A 16,337-nucleotide genomic window follows, 5' to 3' on the forward strand; every position below is an offset into this window, starting at 1 on the left:
TGTCCCATCTCTCCCAGTGCGGCCCCCGTCAGGTTCCTCCTCTTTTTGTTTAAGTGTCAAACAAATGGGTTTCCTGTTGACAGTAGAATATCGTGAAAGGGCAGGAAGAGGCCAGGCCACCTCCTCTTTGTCCTCTTCCTATCCCTTTTATTTATTTTGCACACGTTTGTTTGGGTCCAGCGGGTGTTTCCAGCGTGTGTGGTTGTGGGGCGGCCTTAGGGTCCGGTAACCCCTCCCCGAGGAGGCGAGGCAGGGCCTGAACCCGCCCGATCCGCGGTGGAGCTCTGCGGGGCGGGGAAGGGAAAGAGGAAAGGGGAAGAGAGCCGGAGTGGGAGTGGGAAAGGCCGGGGATTTAGAGGCCGCCGGGCCGCCACAAAGAGGCGGGGAATCGGCTCGGCCAGCGCCCGGCCGCTGCCCCGCCGGCTGCAGGTGGAGTTCGCGGAGGTGGCCATTTCCGCAGCTGCCACCGACGCCTCCTCTGCGGGAGCCGCCTTCCCCCCGGCCCGAAGGTGGTGACCCGGGGCGCCGGGACCTGAGTTCTGGGGCGCCGGGGCCGCAGCTCGCCGGCTATCCAGCGGCTGCGCCCCGCGCCTCGCCCATGGCTGAAGGCCGACGGCGGGAGGACGAGGAGGAAGAGCTGCGCGAGCGCCGCGAGCTTGGTGGCCAACGCCGCGCCCGGGGCCGTGCGCTCTCGGGCCACTCGGCCGCAGGTGAGAGGCGCGGGCGCGGGGGACCGGGCGGCGGGGACCTTGGGCTGCGCGCTCTGGGGTCGCGCGGGTCCTGCCCCGGACGGCTGCAGCTCATTCCCGCGCCGGGATGGGACCAGCACCTTTAACTCTCGGAGGCGAGGCCAGAGCCGGGGAGGGTGGCCTTTCCATCGCCATCCCCACTTTCCGGCCGAGCCTCAAGTAATATTCAGACCCGTCTCTTACTGCTAGTGGTCGTGCAGCTGAAACTCCAGATTTTCCGTGCACACTAAATCCAGGAGCTGCCGGCTTGGGACTTGTGGCCTGGGTGATGACTTATCTCTGGGTGAGTCAGAGGCCCGTGGCCATCTCAGTGGACCACGACCCCTCCCGAGGGGTTTGCCTGTGCCGCCGCAGCGGGGTCAGAGCACGTGCTCGTAACTGAGTCAAATCTCGTTTCGGCGTCCCTTGAACTTCGGACCTGTGACACCCGCCCCCCCCCCCCCCCCCACTTCTCCTCCAGCCGCTGAGCTCACCAGTTTTCGATAGGACTTGTTTTCGTTATTTGTGAGACCCTCCCCTACACAAACAGAAGTCCAGAACGTAGCATCCCCAAAGGCCATTCATTTGGGCTGAGAATCATTTCCGGGCCTATAATTACTTTTATGATACTGTGTTTTGGGTACATAAGAGCCGCACAGATCAAATAGTTTGGCGCAGCAGTAGAAGACTGAATAAGTATAGATCCACACCCCTTCCCTCTTCCCGGGCGGCTTTTCAATCAAACATAATAGAGAGGAAATTCTTTGGCCTTTGATTCTAACCGGGTAATCCGAGTTATCTGAAAGCCAGAGAGAAGAACAAACCTAGGGGGACGGGCAACAGTAGGGAGATAGGGAAGTGAGAGAGAGAACGATTCACTTAGAGCCTCGTTAGGAAGTGGAATAGAGCGAATATTCCATGAAGTGGAGAAGGTTTTCTGTGTGACTACTTTAACCACTAAGAGAAAGCTGGAAAAATAGGGAAGATAGTGTATCTGTGCGGAACAAATAGAAAGTAGGATGAAAGGAAAACTTGCGAAGAACATTTTGAAGAAATGGTCCATTTGATGTCCTTGGTAGAATCTTGGAACCATAAAAATAATTCTCCATTCTCATTATTGCAGCTTCTCATCAAAGTAAGGCATTTGGCTGTCTGTATGAACACCAGTTTTGAGCATAATTGGTAGTTTTGTTCAGTGTGAACCCAGACCTAGTGAAATAATGAATAGTTGCTGGGTATAAGTGAAGATTTCTTGCAAGAATACAATGAAAAAAACTTTGCAAAGATATACCACCATTGACCAATGGTTTTAAATAGGGTAGGCCACCTTGGATTCCTGTTACCTTCAGCAGAAAGCGTCACTTGCACAAGAGACTGTACAGTGAAGAACTATTTTGGAGTCCAGATGTGTGTTTATCATTTAGTTGCAATATTTGCATTTATTCCAAGGCTGGTGGAAATGGCATTTTGTAATTAGTTTTCACCAGTTCCATAGTTTCCCAAGGCTGGCAAAGGCTTCTCTAGGTTCTTTGATAATATTTTGCTGAGACATGGCATTGTGTACTTTTTGCATTCGGTAATTGGTGTTTGTAGTTTTCTAACTATTTATATGCCCTTTTTTCATTAAAGGGTGTGAGGACGATGATGTTATGGAGTGGGTAAGTGGGTTAAATTTGTAATTTTTGGATTTATTTCTTTTGGAATAAATTATTTAATAGTTATATTTCGTTAGAAGCTGAGCTCCACTTCCCCCTTGTTAAACCTTGTTTAACATGCTTTTCAGACACCAACACATTCCTTACCAAGCTTGGGCATTTGTTAGTTATGTCAGTGTTAGATGTTGCTTTCTTCCAAGTGAGAGGGTATGAACTGACACAGAAGCTTCATGTTTTTTTCGCATCACCTTTTTAGTTTTTCGCTTTTTCTGATCTCAATGCTCTATACTTCCCTTACCATTTTACAGTCTAAAGATTTTCCTTTTCTTTGGTCTCACATAGCCTGATAACCAGAAACCTGGGGTTTATGGACTTAAGGTAGTCTGTGAACTCTTCCTTTTCTCCCCGCTAAATTTTGGAGTGATTGTGTAATTCCATTTATTTATTTTTACAACATACATACAAAATTTGTAAATTACAAATTTAAAAACTCTTGTAACTCATGCTCAAGTCAAGAAATAGTATATAGTCAGTTCCTTAGAAATGGAGTCCCATCCCTGCCAGATTTAGCCTCCTCTCTTCCCTAGAGGTTACTATTTTTGTTTAACCTTTGTGATTATTTCCTTTTTTTTCTGTACAGTTTTACCCTACACATATGTATCCCTATAAAATATTGTTTAGTTTTACCTTTTTAAAATCATATGAGTGGAATCATCCTGTATTTTATCAACCCAACAGTAAGCAAGTAGTGACTTGAGATTATGAAATATCTGGAATGAGTTCTTTTCATTAAAAGGCCAAGAGCCCCAGGCAGGTTCTGAGCACAGGACAGTCTTTGTAGGGCATCCTTAGGAAATAAGTGTGTGTGTATATTTAAAATTATATTAAGAAAATTGGGTTTGATTAATCACAATTTCATCTTACAACAAAAGATGATAATTGATCTGGTGCTCACCTTCTTTATAAAATGTATTTGTTATATTTCCCAGCTTTTAAAGTAATAAGATACCTTCAACATGATGCTAAAATAATTTTTTTGGCAGAATTATAGGCAATCAAGTACTGAGGTCAATTCAGTGAAGGTTAATTCTTTTTTTTTAGGCAGTCTTGTTTTGTTGCCCAGGCTGAAGTATAGTGGCATGGTCATGGCTCACTGCAACCTCCACCTCCCAGGTTCAAGCGATTCTTATGCCTCAGTCTCCTGAGTAGCTGCGATTACAAGTACATACCACCATGCCTGGCTAATTTTTTGTATTTGTAGTGGAGATGGGTTTCACCATGTTGGCCAGGGTGGTCTTGAACTCCTCCCACCTCGGCCTCCCAAAGTGCTGGGATTACAGGCATGAGCCACTGTGCCTGGCCAGCGACAGTTAATTCTGTAGCAGTTCATGACTCATGAGATTAATAAGCAGACATAGGAAAGTAAATGAGGAGCAGAAAGTATTCCATTGTTTGGGTTTCATGCACCGATGCTAAGGTGTCGTAAATTTGGTACGATGTGAAATATTTACTCTTGATGGTGGTATCCAAATGATTGCCTGACCTGACAGAGAGTGGTGATAATATGAAAGAACATATTACCACCAATATGAGAGTGGTGGTAATATGAAACACAACACCTGAATTCTTGGAGTGTCTTACTAATCCACCAAATGCCCATCACAAATAAGGAAGAGAGGATGTGGGTACACTAATCCAGTGGTTCTCAAACTTTTGCCACATATATCAGGCCTTGTACACGCTCAGTATCTGGTCACTTGGACTGGGATGGGGCCTGAGAATTTTCATTTTTAAAACATTCCCAGGTGATACTGATGCTGCTGGTTCAAAAAGATGATGCAATTTGCAAACTCCCATGTAATTAAGAGAGGAATCACACCCTCGACACATTCTAAGAAATAGTTCCTTTTGCTAATTTGTCCTTTTTAGTAGATCAGATGAAAACCCATGAGATAAACATGGAGATTTCCACAGACTAACATGTAAGACTTAGTTTCCATTGTGGGTTTCCTCAGTAGCTTCAAGGATTTCATGGTTGATTTATACAGCCTAGCATTTATGATCAACTTCATTTTTGTTTCTTGTTTTTTTCTTTGTGTTATTGATTTCGTATTCTTCATTTTATCTGCACAATTAAGATTGGCGTGTTAGTGCCACTGTGTTAGTGCTAGTTAGTGCTAGCCAAGGGCAAGAAGTGGAGGCTGGGGGGAATAGGCAGACGAGATTGGGTGACCACCTCTTCCCAGTTTCTCAGGACTGTTTCTGCTTTTAAAACTGAAAATTCTAGCCTGGCCAACATGGCAAAATCCTGTCTCTACTAAAAATACAAAAATTTAGCTGGGCATGGTGACTGGTGTGTATAATCCCGGCTACTCGGGAGGCTGAGACAGGAGGATTGCTTGATCCTGGGAGGTAGAGGGTGCAGTAAGCCCAGATCACTCCACTGCACTCCAGCCTGGGAGACAGAGCGAGACTCTGCCTCAGGAAACAGAAACAAACAAGAACTGAAAGTTTCCATTCATGGAAACTCCTCAGTCCCAGGCAAATCAAGGATAGTCACCCTGGTGGAAGGATAGCTTGGGTAGGGGGAAGAAGGGAGAATAAAGCCTACTGACAATGTTGTTTATACTAATATCCCGCTTCAGTTCAGATGCTTTTTTTCACTCAACAGTAAGTTTATAAGATTTATTTGTATTGTTACATGTAGCTGTAGGGTTTTTTTTTGTTTTTAAGACAGAGTCTTGCTCTGTCACCCAGGCTAGAGTGCTCTGGTGTGATCTCCGTTCACTACAACCTCCGCCTCCCAGATTCAAGTGATTCTCCTGCCTTGGCCTCCCAAGTAGATGGGACTACAGGTGTGTACTACCATGCCTGGCTAAGTTTTGTATGTTTAGCAGAGATGGGATTTTGACATGTTGCCCAGGCTGGTCTCGAACTCCTGACCCCAGGTGATCCGACTGCCTTGGCCTCTCAAAGTACTGGGATTACAGGCATGAGCCACTGTGCCCAGCTGATGTTTTTGTTTTCATTGTATAACTATATATCACACTTTTTGCCTATTATTTTTTATTGATTTATTGGAGTTCTTTCTTTACCCAAGAATCTCAACTTTTGTTGGTTATGTGTGTTACAAATATCCTCTTCCATTCTGGCTTACTTTTTCATTTTCTCTATGGTTTCTTTTGATGTGGAAATTCTTCATTTTAGTATAGATGAATTTATGAATCTTTTCCTTTATAATTTATTTCTCTTCTTCCTCACCCCCATTAAGAACATAACTTCTATCCAAGGTCATGAAAATATTCTTCTATATCTCCTTTATTGTCCCCTAAAAGCTTTGTAGCTTTCCTTGGGGAGAAATGCTGTAGCTTCCATCAGATTCTCAAACAGATTTGAGAATCTCTGCCTGACATACAACATTTTAATATTATTTCTCCAAAGGGAGGATATACATAATTCTGGATCCTTCCCCCAACATCTGGAAGAGTAGTAGGCACATAATAGGGCTTATTAAATATTAATAAATTTACTCTTTCTGTATTTTGATGTGTTTATGGTAAACCCTGGAAGGACTGATTTAACTGTTCTCTGTTGTGCCTTGAGTAAACTAACTTGGATATCATCAATACAAGGGCACAGAAGAACATTAACTGTGTTCATGGTATACCAGGTGCTTCTTTTTATTATCTTAACCTGTAAGGTAGGTATTATTTTCTTCATTTTATCTTTGAAAAGACTGAGGCTCACAAACATTTAAGCAATTTGTCCACAGTCCCCCAGCTAGTAAATACTAGAATGGTGATTCGAATGCAGGTTTTTTTGAAGTGGAAGTCCATGTTTTGTCAGGTGATCACCCTGACTGCTAATACAAGTCAGTTACACAAGTCAGTTATATTGATGCTCCATACATTTACACCTGCATGCTGCTTGCTGTGTTTTAGAAGTATTTTACATTTGTATGGTGCTTTTCTACTTCTGAAGGGCTTTCAAAACTGCATTTAGTTGGATTCTTACAGTAACTTGAGAGGGAAGAGAATAAGTTTTATTATTTCCATTTTAAAGATTGAGTAAACTGAGACTCAGAAATGTTAGACTTTTTCTAAAATTTCACAACTAGGTATAGCTGAACCTCAGCCACCTTAATTGTGTGTTGCAAGTCGTAGAGTTTTTTTTAGTTGATTCATAAAACATGTCGGGTCATGTCCTCTCAGAGTTTGTGGCTTTGTCAAGTAAGTAAGATAGTTTTGAAAACTGCATTAGTTCCCTGGACCACCAGCTTACTGTTTTTTGTTATTAGAATTCCAAAGTTGTCTGATTTATTTTGAGGAAGTTATTTTAAGTTCCATAGAAACTATGTATGTATTTACATGTTGTTTAAAAATCCTGTATTCATCATGTTCTATTTTTGAGACAGTCTCATTCTTTCATCAGGCTGGAGAGGAGTGGCATGATCTTAGCTCACTGCAATCTCCACCATCTGGGTTCAAGCAATTCTCCTGCCTCAGCCTCCCGAGTAGCTGGGATTACAGGTGTATGCCACCACGCCAGCTAATTTTTGTATTTTTAGAAAAGATTCACAATGTTGGCCAGGATGGTCTCGATCTCTTGACCTCGTGATCTGCCTGCCTCGGTCTCCCAAAGTGCTGGGATTACAGGCGTGAGCCACTGCACCCAGCCTAATCATCATGTTCTTTAAGAAGACCTGGTCTGGGCATGGTGGCTCACATCTGTAATCCCAGCACTTTGGGAGGCTGATGCGGTCAGTCACCTGAGGTCAGGAGTTCAAGACCAGCCTGACCAACATGATGAAACCCCATGTCTACTAAGAATACAAAACGTTTTTAAAAAATACAAAAAAATCAGCTGGGCATGGTGACAGGCGCCTGTAATCCCAGCTACTCGAGAGGCTGAGGCAGGAGAATCACTTGTTCCCGGGAGACAGAGGTTGTATGAGCCAAGATTGCGCTAGTCTAGACAAGAGTGAAACTTCATCTCAAAAAAAAAAAAAAAAAAAAAAAAGACCTGTCTAGTTCTCCTCATCAATATAATGTGTGAAAAATGGTGCCAAAAAATACTGGTAATACAAAGAGATATATAAAGTAGGCTCCCTGCTTTTAAAGACTATGCCACAGAATTAGGGAAGGTAAGACTATTACACTTTAAAGAAGATAATTAAGACTATAAAGAATATAAAGTAGTACATGGTGGGTATCAATCTGACATGAGAGAATCAGACTCTCTTGGCTCATGTTTTAGCTCGCCACTGGCTAACTCTGTGACCTTGGACAAGTTACCTAACCTCTCTGCTTCCATTCTTTATTTTTAATTTGAATAATAATAAATCCTATTGCATTGGGTTTGAAGGCTAAATGAGTTAGTATATATAATGTCCTTAGAACATGACCAAGCCCATAGTAAATACCTGTAAAGTTATTAGCACCTTTTTTTTTTTTTTAAGAGATGGGATCTCGCTATGTTGCCCAGGCTGGAGGGCAGTGGCTTTTCACAGGCATGATCCCACTACGGATCAGCATGGGAGTTTTGACCTCCGTTTCCGACCTGGAGCGGTTCATCCCTCCTTAGGCAACCTGGTGGTCCCTGGCTCCTGAGAGGTCACTATATTGATGCTGAACTTAGTGCGGATACCCAATTGGCATAGCTCACTACAGCCCAGAACTCCTGGACTCAAGCAGTCCCCCCAGCTCAGCTTCCTGAGTAGCTGGGACTGTAGGTACGTGCCACTGCACTCAGTCATTAGCACTTGTCTCCTTTTTGTTATTATTGTTAAAATATTTCACAGTTGAGTCTGCATTTTTCTTCACTTGGGAATAGTTGTGAATTTCATGTTGGCAGATGAAAAAGGAGGTAAATCTGCTGTGTCATCATTTAATAATCCAATGTAGTTACTTTTCTTTGGAGTTCATATATCTCTTAGAAATATCTTAATTCTATAGGACTCCCAAAGACTGAGGCTAGTTCTTTCTTTTGTGTTTCTTAAGCCATATGAATTACTCTAACATGGCCTATTAGTAATGTTCAGCTTTTCTTTTTTTTTTTCCAAGATGGAGTATCCCTCTGTTGCCCAGGCTGGAGTACAGTGGCATAATCTCAGGTTACTACAACCTCCACCTCCCAGGTTCAAGTGATTCTTCTGCCTCAGCCTCCCAAGTAGCTGGGATTACAGGTGCCTGCAACCATGTCAGCTACTTTTTGTATTGTTAGTAGAGACAGGGTTTCACCGTGTTGGCCAGGCTGTCTCAAACTCCTCACCTCAGGTGATCTGCCTGCCTCAGTCTCCCAAAGTGCCTGGATTATGAGTGTGAGCCACTGCACCTGGCCAGTGTTCAGCTTTTCTTTATTGTCCGCTGAAAGCTCATTATTGTGACATAATCAATTATGTTCAAAGTGATTTCAGCAAAGGGAGGTGAGTTGACGATCCTGTGACCTATTTTTAACCACAGTGCATCGCTTCATTCTGTTTTCTTTCCCCCTTTGGCACTATTCATCCAGCACTCCTATAACTTCACTGGCATATTATATCCTGGGGACAACATATTCACTGTTTTCCCTTAGGTCATTTCAGCTTTTCGTCCAATGGTGCTTAGAGACTAATCCTTTGAATACTTGGTTCTAATCCTATCTGTCAATTAGCTTCATAGCAATCCAGCAGTTTGTAGCATCTTTCTGGGCCTTAGCTTTTGCTTTATTAATTGAAAGGATGAGCCTTCCAACTTTACATTTTACAATTCTAGAAGATGAGCAGAAAAATAACTTCTGACCTGGTTTACAGAGGTTTGCCCATGTGCTATGTTAGATCTTGGAGAGTTTCTCCTGGGCTCCCTGTGAACTGCTCCACTGGTGCACAAGAAGCCAAAGGGGCAAAGCTCAGGACAGTGTCTCCCTGGCGAGGGCAATTACATTGGCATAAGTTGTCTAGTATAACTTGTCATGCAGACCCCTTTTCAAGATAGCAGATTCCTTCACTGATAATGTGGCAGTGTTCCCCTTCATCAATGGAAGACATGGAATGTGCTCTAAGGGGAATTTATAGCACTTGACATGTGTATGAAGGAAATGCTGCTATTAATTGATAGCAGCATTTCCTTCATTACAATGCTGCTAACAAGAGGAAAATATGTGTCTGGTAGTTCCAGGGCATAGGGCAGGGTAAAGGTTGAGGAGGAAGCTTGGATAGCTTCACACAGGACAGGCAGGAGAAGGCTCTGGCAGAGGCCTGGCCCCCTTATATAGAAGCTGGAATGAGTCCTTGCTCCTCAGCGGCTGGAACTGTAAGCTTGTCTTTGTGGTGGGGATTGGCTCATGGGGGTGGGGATAGGAGCTGTGGACCATTCTTTTCCTTCTTTTTTCTTTTTAAAAATAAAATGTGTTCCAAGTTATGCCAAGGGAAAAAAATGAATTGAGAAAAAAAATAAATTTAGAAAAATTTGTTTTTTAGAATTGTTTTGAGTTACAGAAAAATTGTGAAGATAGTATGAAGAGTTCCCATATACCCCACACACTGATTATTAGCATCTTACATTAGTATGATAGATTTGTCACAATTAATGAACTAATATTGATATATGATTAGCTAAGCTCCATACTTGATTCAGATTTCCTTAGTTTTTGCTTAATGTGTTTTTTGTGTGTGTTGCAGTATCCCATGTAGGAGACTATATTTCATTTAGTTGTCATGTCTCCTGAGGCTCCCCTTGGCTATGAGAGTTTCTGATTTTCCTTGATTTTGATGACCCTTACAGTTTTGAAGAGTACTGGTCACATGTTTTATATGTTGTCCCTCTGTTGAGATTTGTCTGATATTTTTCTCATGATCAGACTGGCATACGGGTGTTTGAGAGGAAGATCACAGATAAAGTGCCATTTTTATCACAATTCAAGGGTACATATTATTATCACAACTTACTGTTGGTATTGACCTTGATTACCTGGCAGACATAGTGTTTGTGAAGTTTCTTTGCTTTAAAGTTACTCTTTTTGTCATTGGCGTCCACTCTCCCTCCTTCACTGCAAGACCCCATTGCAGTAGTTCTTAAAAAGATTTTTTTTTTTAAAAAGTTAAGCCTTTTTTCTCTCTTTCCATACAGTAGGAAGTAAAGAAAGTCACTATGGAGTAAAAGTTATGCTACACTTAAGGAGTAAAGAGGTATGCTATACTGCTTTAAAGGTAGAGTATCTACATAATTTTTTTGGAATTATTTTGCTTGAGAAAGGCCCATTTTTTTTGTAGAAATGGGGTCTTGCTATGTTGTTCAGACTGGACTCAAACTCCTGGGCTCAAAGGATCTTCCTGCCTCTGCCTCCCAAGTAGCTGGGATTGCAAACACACACCGCTGCACCAGCGTAAATTCTTTAATACCCCCTTCGTTTGTTTGGTCTCTCCAAAGATCTGTTTTGGATTGTCTCTAGGACCCCCATTGGAGAATGTAAGCTCAATTTCTCCATCCTAATTCTGTCTAAAATATCTGATCTATATGGATGTCTGGGAGATAATTTCATTTTATAATTAGAAAAGGCATGAAATACATTTGTCTGATTGAGGTGACCTATGACTAAGACTCATTTACACTAGAGTCCTCTGTCAGCAGGTACAAATGACTAATAAATTCCTTTCCAATTTTGGAAATGGAGAAGAAGTTAGAGTAGGAAAGGAATTTGAAAAAGCACTGGGCTCAGATAATCAAATAACAAGTTAATATTTATTATGCACTGGGTGCTGAAACAATTCCAGTTGTTTTCAGTGTATTTTTCTCATTTAGTACTGGTACCAATCCTGTGAAGTAGGTGTGACTGTTTCCTTCTTTTTTTTGTTGTTTTTAACCATTTGTTTCTTTGAGATGGAGTCTCCCTCTGTCACCCACGTTGGAGTGCAGTGGTGAGATCTCGGCTCACTGCAACCTCTGACTCCCAGGTTCAAGTGATTCTCCTGCTTCAGTCTCCCGAGTAGCTGGGACTACAGGCATGTGCCACCATGCCCAGCTAATTTTTTGTGTTTTGATTAGAGACGGGGTTTCACTGCGTTAGCAAGGATGGTCTCGATCTCCTGATCTCGTGATCTGCCTGCCTCAGCCTGCCAAAGTGCTGGGATTACAGGTGTGAGCCACCACACACGGCATTTTTTTTTTTTTGAGACAGAGTCTTTCTCTGTTGACCAGGCTGAAGTACATTGGCATGATCATGGCTCACTGCAACCTCTGCCTCACAGGTTCCAGCAATTTTCCTGCCTCAGCCTCCTGAATAGCTGGAATTACAGGTGCACACCACCATGCCTGGCTATTTTTTGTGTTTTTGGTAGAGACAAGATTTCACCATGTTGGCTAGGCTGGCCTTGACCTCCTGACCTCAGGTGATCCGCCCACTTCAGCCTTCCAAACTGCTGGGATTAGTCATGAGCCACTGCGCCGGCCCTGTTTTCTTCATTTAGCAGATGAGGAACCTGAGGCCTAGAAAGGGTAAATAGTTTCCTCAAGGTCACACAGCAAGTGAGTGACAGAATAGGATTCTGTGGCATATACTCCTGTTTGCCTCTTTTCCCTCATTTCCTTCTTTTTTGGTCAATGGAACCCCTGTATTTCTGGATGTGGCAGGGTATCCACCTATGAAGCTGCTACTTCCAGCCTGTTAATGAGATACAAGTAAAAGTTGTTGAGTGGCATTGCCAGGAAAGCTCTTTAAAGGGGGTTCCTGTAACTGCACAGAATACCCTTTTCCTCTTACCACTTTCCTCCCATGTCCTACCAGGAACAAGGCTGTGTAGCTCACAGTAGTCATCCTGGGCCATGAGGCTACTTTGAGGTTGAAGCCAAGCACTAAGAATGGTGGAGCAGAAAAACAGATGGCCCTGCAGTTCCTACTGATAATAGAGTCACCATATGAGTTTTGATTGCCTGCCTGCCTCCTCCTTTATTTGGAAAGAAGGAACAAGAAATTCTAGCTTCTTTAAGTCCGGGTTATCGTAGGCTTCAACTGGCAGCTGACGGCAATTCCTAACTGATAGATTCTAACTTGATCTTGTTGTTTCCCTCCTCTTACCACCAAGTTGTAATACACTTTGTTATAATGAAGTTATCCTAAGATCCCTAGATTTTTGTTGCTATTTTGTACTTTACTGTAGTATGACCTTGGACACATCGGTAAGGTTTTATGAGGCCCCGCTCCACCATTTTTTTACATCTTTGGAATGGGACTTATTCATGCGCTAACTACTCTGAAGGCTCATTATGGAGGACATGCTTGTAAACTTCAAGTGTTCATGTGTGATGTGTAGTTTTTGAAGGTGGTTGTGGCCATCCTTGGGCAAGCTGAAGGGTACCAAAAGGAAGCTTTTAGAATATGAATATAGTTTTCTAGTTTTGTCATTTTGCCTAGTGCCAACTTAATTCAGAATAAATAAATAGAAGCTGTGAAGGGAGGTGATGCTGTCCCTGCTCTGATGCATTTGAGTACATTAACAATTGCATTGCTGATGAGCCTTAGAATGCATGCCAGGGCTGCTGTGCAGGACTGAGAGTTCATTTGTTTTCAATATGGCTGCCTTCATTATACTGGAGCTTTGTTTCCAGAAGATACATTAATCAAGGAATCATTATACTGGATGATAGTTAACCGATTTTTCTCTGAGAGCTGGCCAAGAACAAAGGGCTCAGAAGAAAATGTTTGCACAAGATGTGGAGAATTAGTTATTCTGGCAATAAATGTCAGCATTTCCAAATAGTTCTTTGAAACTAGTGTAGAGGTGTTCACATAACACTCAAAGGCCCCCAGCATAGGGCCACCCATGTAAATGATCCTGTCTTATCTTGCCACCACACCCTTTGTTTCTTCATTTCTTCACAACGACTCCCCTCGACATACACACTAGCTCAGTGGAGACTACTGGAGCTATCTGGAGATTACAAGGTAGATTCATTTCTTAGTTAAAGTGTAACTATTCCCAGTGGAGGGTGGGTCTGGAAGTGGGGTTCATTTGGAATAAGGAATGCTATTGCAAGTTTTAAAATGTGCACAGCCTGGGCAACAAAGCAAGACCCCATCTTTATAAAAAAAAAATAAATTAGCTGGGCCCAGTGGTGTGTGCCTATAGTCCCATCTACTCCGAAGGCTGAGGCAGGAAGACTGCTTGAGCCCAGGTGTTTGAAGCTGCTGTGAGTCATGATTGCGCCACTGCACACCAGCCTGGGTGACAGAGCAAGACCTTATCTCTAAAATAAAATGCGCAAACTTGTATTTGAATATTACTCTTAATTAGATGCTTAATAATGTGACGACATGCCTTTATATCACAAGTAATATTTTATCTCCCACCTTGTTCCATTCCTGTTTCTCCTCCATAGAGAGTTTCATGAGGTATTCAATTTTGTAACATGGCTTGGTATTTCTTACCTCTCTGTAGCAATGGGAACTCTAAAGAGTGCTTCTCAGACTTTGTCTACATATCACCTGAGATCTTGTTCAAATGCAGATATGATATAATAGATTTTGGGTAGATTCCTGTGGATCAGCCTCCCAAGTAGGTGGGATTACAGGCGCTTGCCACCACACTCAGCTAATTTTTGTATTTTTTAAATAGAGACAGGGTTCCTCCATGTTGGCCAGGCTGATCTCAAACTCCTGCTCTCATGTGATCTGTCCGCCTGTGCCTCCCAAAGTGCTGGGATTAGAGATGCGAGCCACTGCACCGGGCTGACTCTGCATTTCTAACAAGGTCCCAGGGATGCTGCTGCTGGTGGTCTCTGGGCCACATTTTGAGTTACAAGGCCCTCAGTTGTCTCTTCTGTAGGGCCAGGCTTCTCATGTCTTGGCAGGACATCAGAATCAACTTCAAAGCTTTAAAAAAGACGTGCTCGTGACCCCACCCTCAGATTTCCAGATTCATTACTTCTGGAATAGTTGCTGAGGAACTGGAATTTTAAAGTTGTAAGTAAGGTGAGAATCACTAGCTTAGTATCTTATTTAAAAATATGATGTTGATTGATTTCAGTGTGATTTCTTATAATTTGAACTGTTAGGTTTTTCCATCTTAAGTAATTCATGTTGTGATAACTTTTATTCAAACAGAATAAATAGAATCCACCATGCATTTTTCATTTCCCCCCTTTTTCAGCTTTGTTGAGGTATAATTAACAAATGACAGTTGAATATATTCAAGATGTACAAAATGATTACCACAATCAAGCTAATTAAAATATCCCTCACCTCACATAGCTATCTTTTTTTTTGTTTCTTACTGTGAGGATACTTAAATTCTACTCTTAAAGCAAGTTTCAAATATAACACATTATTATTAATTATAGTCACCATGCTACTATATACTTGGCCCCCAGAACTTATTCATTTTATGACTAAACGTTTATACCTTTGAACAACACCTCCCCATTTCCCGTACCCTCACAACTCCTGGTAACCATCCTTCTACTCTCTGGTTCTTTTCTCTTTCCTTCTTTTTTTTGAGACAGCGTCTGGCTCTGTAGTGGCACATTTCCTTCTTTTTTTTGAGACAGCGTCTGGCTCTGTAGTGGCGCAGTCTCTGTTCACTGCAACCTCTGCCCCCCGGGTTCAAGTGATTCTCCTGCCACCGCCTTCCGAATAGCTGGGACTACAGGTGCATGCCACCACGTCCAGCTAATTTTTGTATTTTTAGTAGAGATGGGGTTTCACCATGTTGGCCAGGATGATCTCGATCTCTTAGCCTCGTGATCTACCTGCCTCAGCCTCCCAAAGTGCTGGGATTACAGGCATGAGCCACCATAACTGGCCTCTCTGATTCTTTTTTTTTTTTTTTTTTTTTTTTTGAGACAGGGTCTCACTCTGTTGCCCAGGCTGTAATGCAGTGGTGCAATCATGGCTCACTGATGACTTGACCTCCCAGGCTCAAATGATCTTCCCACCTCAGCCTCCTGAGTAACTAGGACTACAGGGACATGCCCTGCTAATTTTTTATTTAAAAAAATTTTTTGTAGAGCTAGGGTCTTGCTATTTTGCCCAGACCGGCCTCGAACTCCTGGTCTCAAGTGATCCTCCATTTTGGCCTCCCAAAGTGTTGTGATTACAGGCATGAGCCACTGTCTCCAGCCTATTCTCTGCTTTTATGAGTTTGATGTTTTTAGATTCCACATATAAGTGAGATCATGCAGTATTGGTCTTTCTGTGTCTGGCTTATTTCACTTACCATAATGTCTTCCAGGTTCATCCATGTTGTCACAAGTGGCAGGATTTCCTTCTTTTTTTCCTCTAAACAGATTCTTGCTCTGTCACCCAGGCTGGAGTGCTATGGCACTATCATGGTTCACTGCAGCCTTGACTTTCTGGCTCAAGTGATCCTCCCATCTCAGCATCTCAAGAAGCTGGGACTACAGGCTCTTACTACCATGCCAAGCTAATTATTGTTATAATAATTATTTTGTAGAGATGTAGTCTCACTGTGTTGCCCCGGCTGGATTTTCTTCTTTTTAAAGGCTGAATAGAATTCCAATGTGTGTATATACAAATACATATATATATATATATATATATATATACTAATTTATATACATATTTATATATATATGTATACACACACACACACACACACATACCACATTTTGTTTATCCATTCATTTGTCATCAGACACTTAGGTTGTTTACATATCCTGGCTAATGTGAATAAGGCTACAGTGAACATGGGAGTGCAGATATCTCTCTGAGATAGTGATTTATTGGTCAGGTGACGTGGCTCATGCCTATAATCCCAGCACATTGGGAGACTGAGATGGGTGGATCATTTGAGATCAGGAGTTTGTGACCAGCTTGGTCAACATGGCAAAACCCTGCCTATACTAAAAATACAAAAATTAGCCAGGTGTTACGGTGTAGTCCCAGCTACTCAGCAGGCCAAGGCACAAGAATCACTTGAACCCAGGAGATGGAGGTTGCAGTGAGCTGAGATACCACCACTGAC

At 42.5% G+C, this 16,337-nt stretch overlaps 1 protein-coding gene across 25 annotated transcripts in view; it reads left to right on the forward strand.

Moving 5' to 3' along the window:
* The first annotated feature begins 286 nt into the window (after window positions 1-286).
* SH3D19 (SH3 domain containing 19) overlaps window positions 287-16,337 on the forward strand; it is a 206,407-nt gene continuing 190,356 nt past the window's right edge. For 14 of the 25 annotated variants that reach the window (XM_078366404.1, XM_078366429.1, XM_078366417.1 and 11 more), the window contains exon 1: window positions 287-710. Coding sequence is in view for 1 of the 25 variants with exons in the window: in XM_017970198.5 (XP_017825687.1) it covers window positions 599-710 (112 nt within the window). In the remaining 24 variants the exon portion in view is untranslated. Of the gene's footprint in view, window positions 711-9,582; window positions 9,673-16,337 lie in introns of those variants that run through there. The other 11 variants (XM_078366406.1, XM_078366410.1, XM_078366407.1 and 8 more) reach the window with 2 other exon arrangements.

The sequence above is a fragment of the Callithrix jacchus genome, chromosome 3 (assembly GCF_049354715.1).
Source record: "Callithrix jacchus isolate 240 chromosome 3, calJac240_pri, whole genome shotgun sequence".
NCBI lineage: Eukaryota > Metazoa > Chordata > Mammalia > Primates > Cebidae > Callithrix > Callithrix jacchus.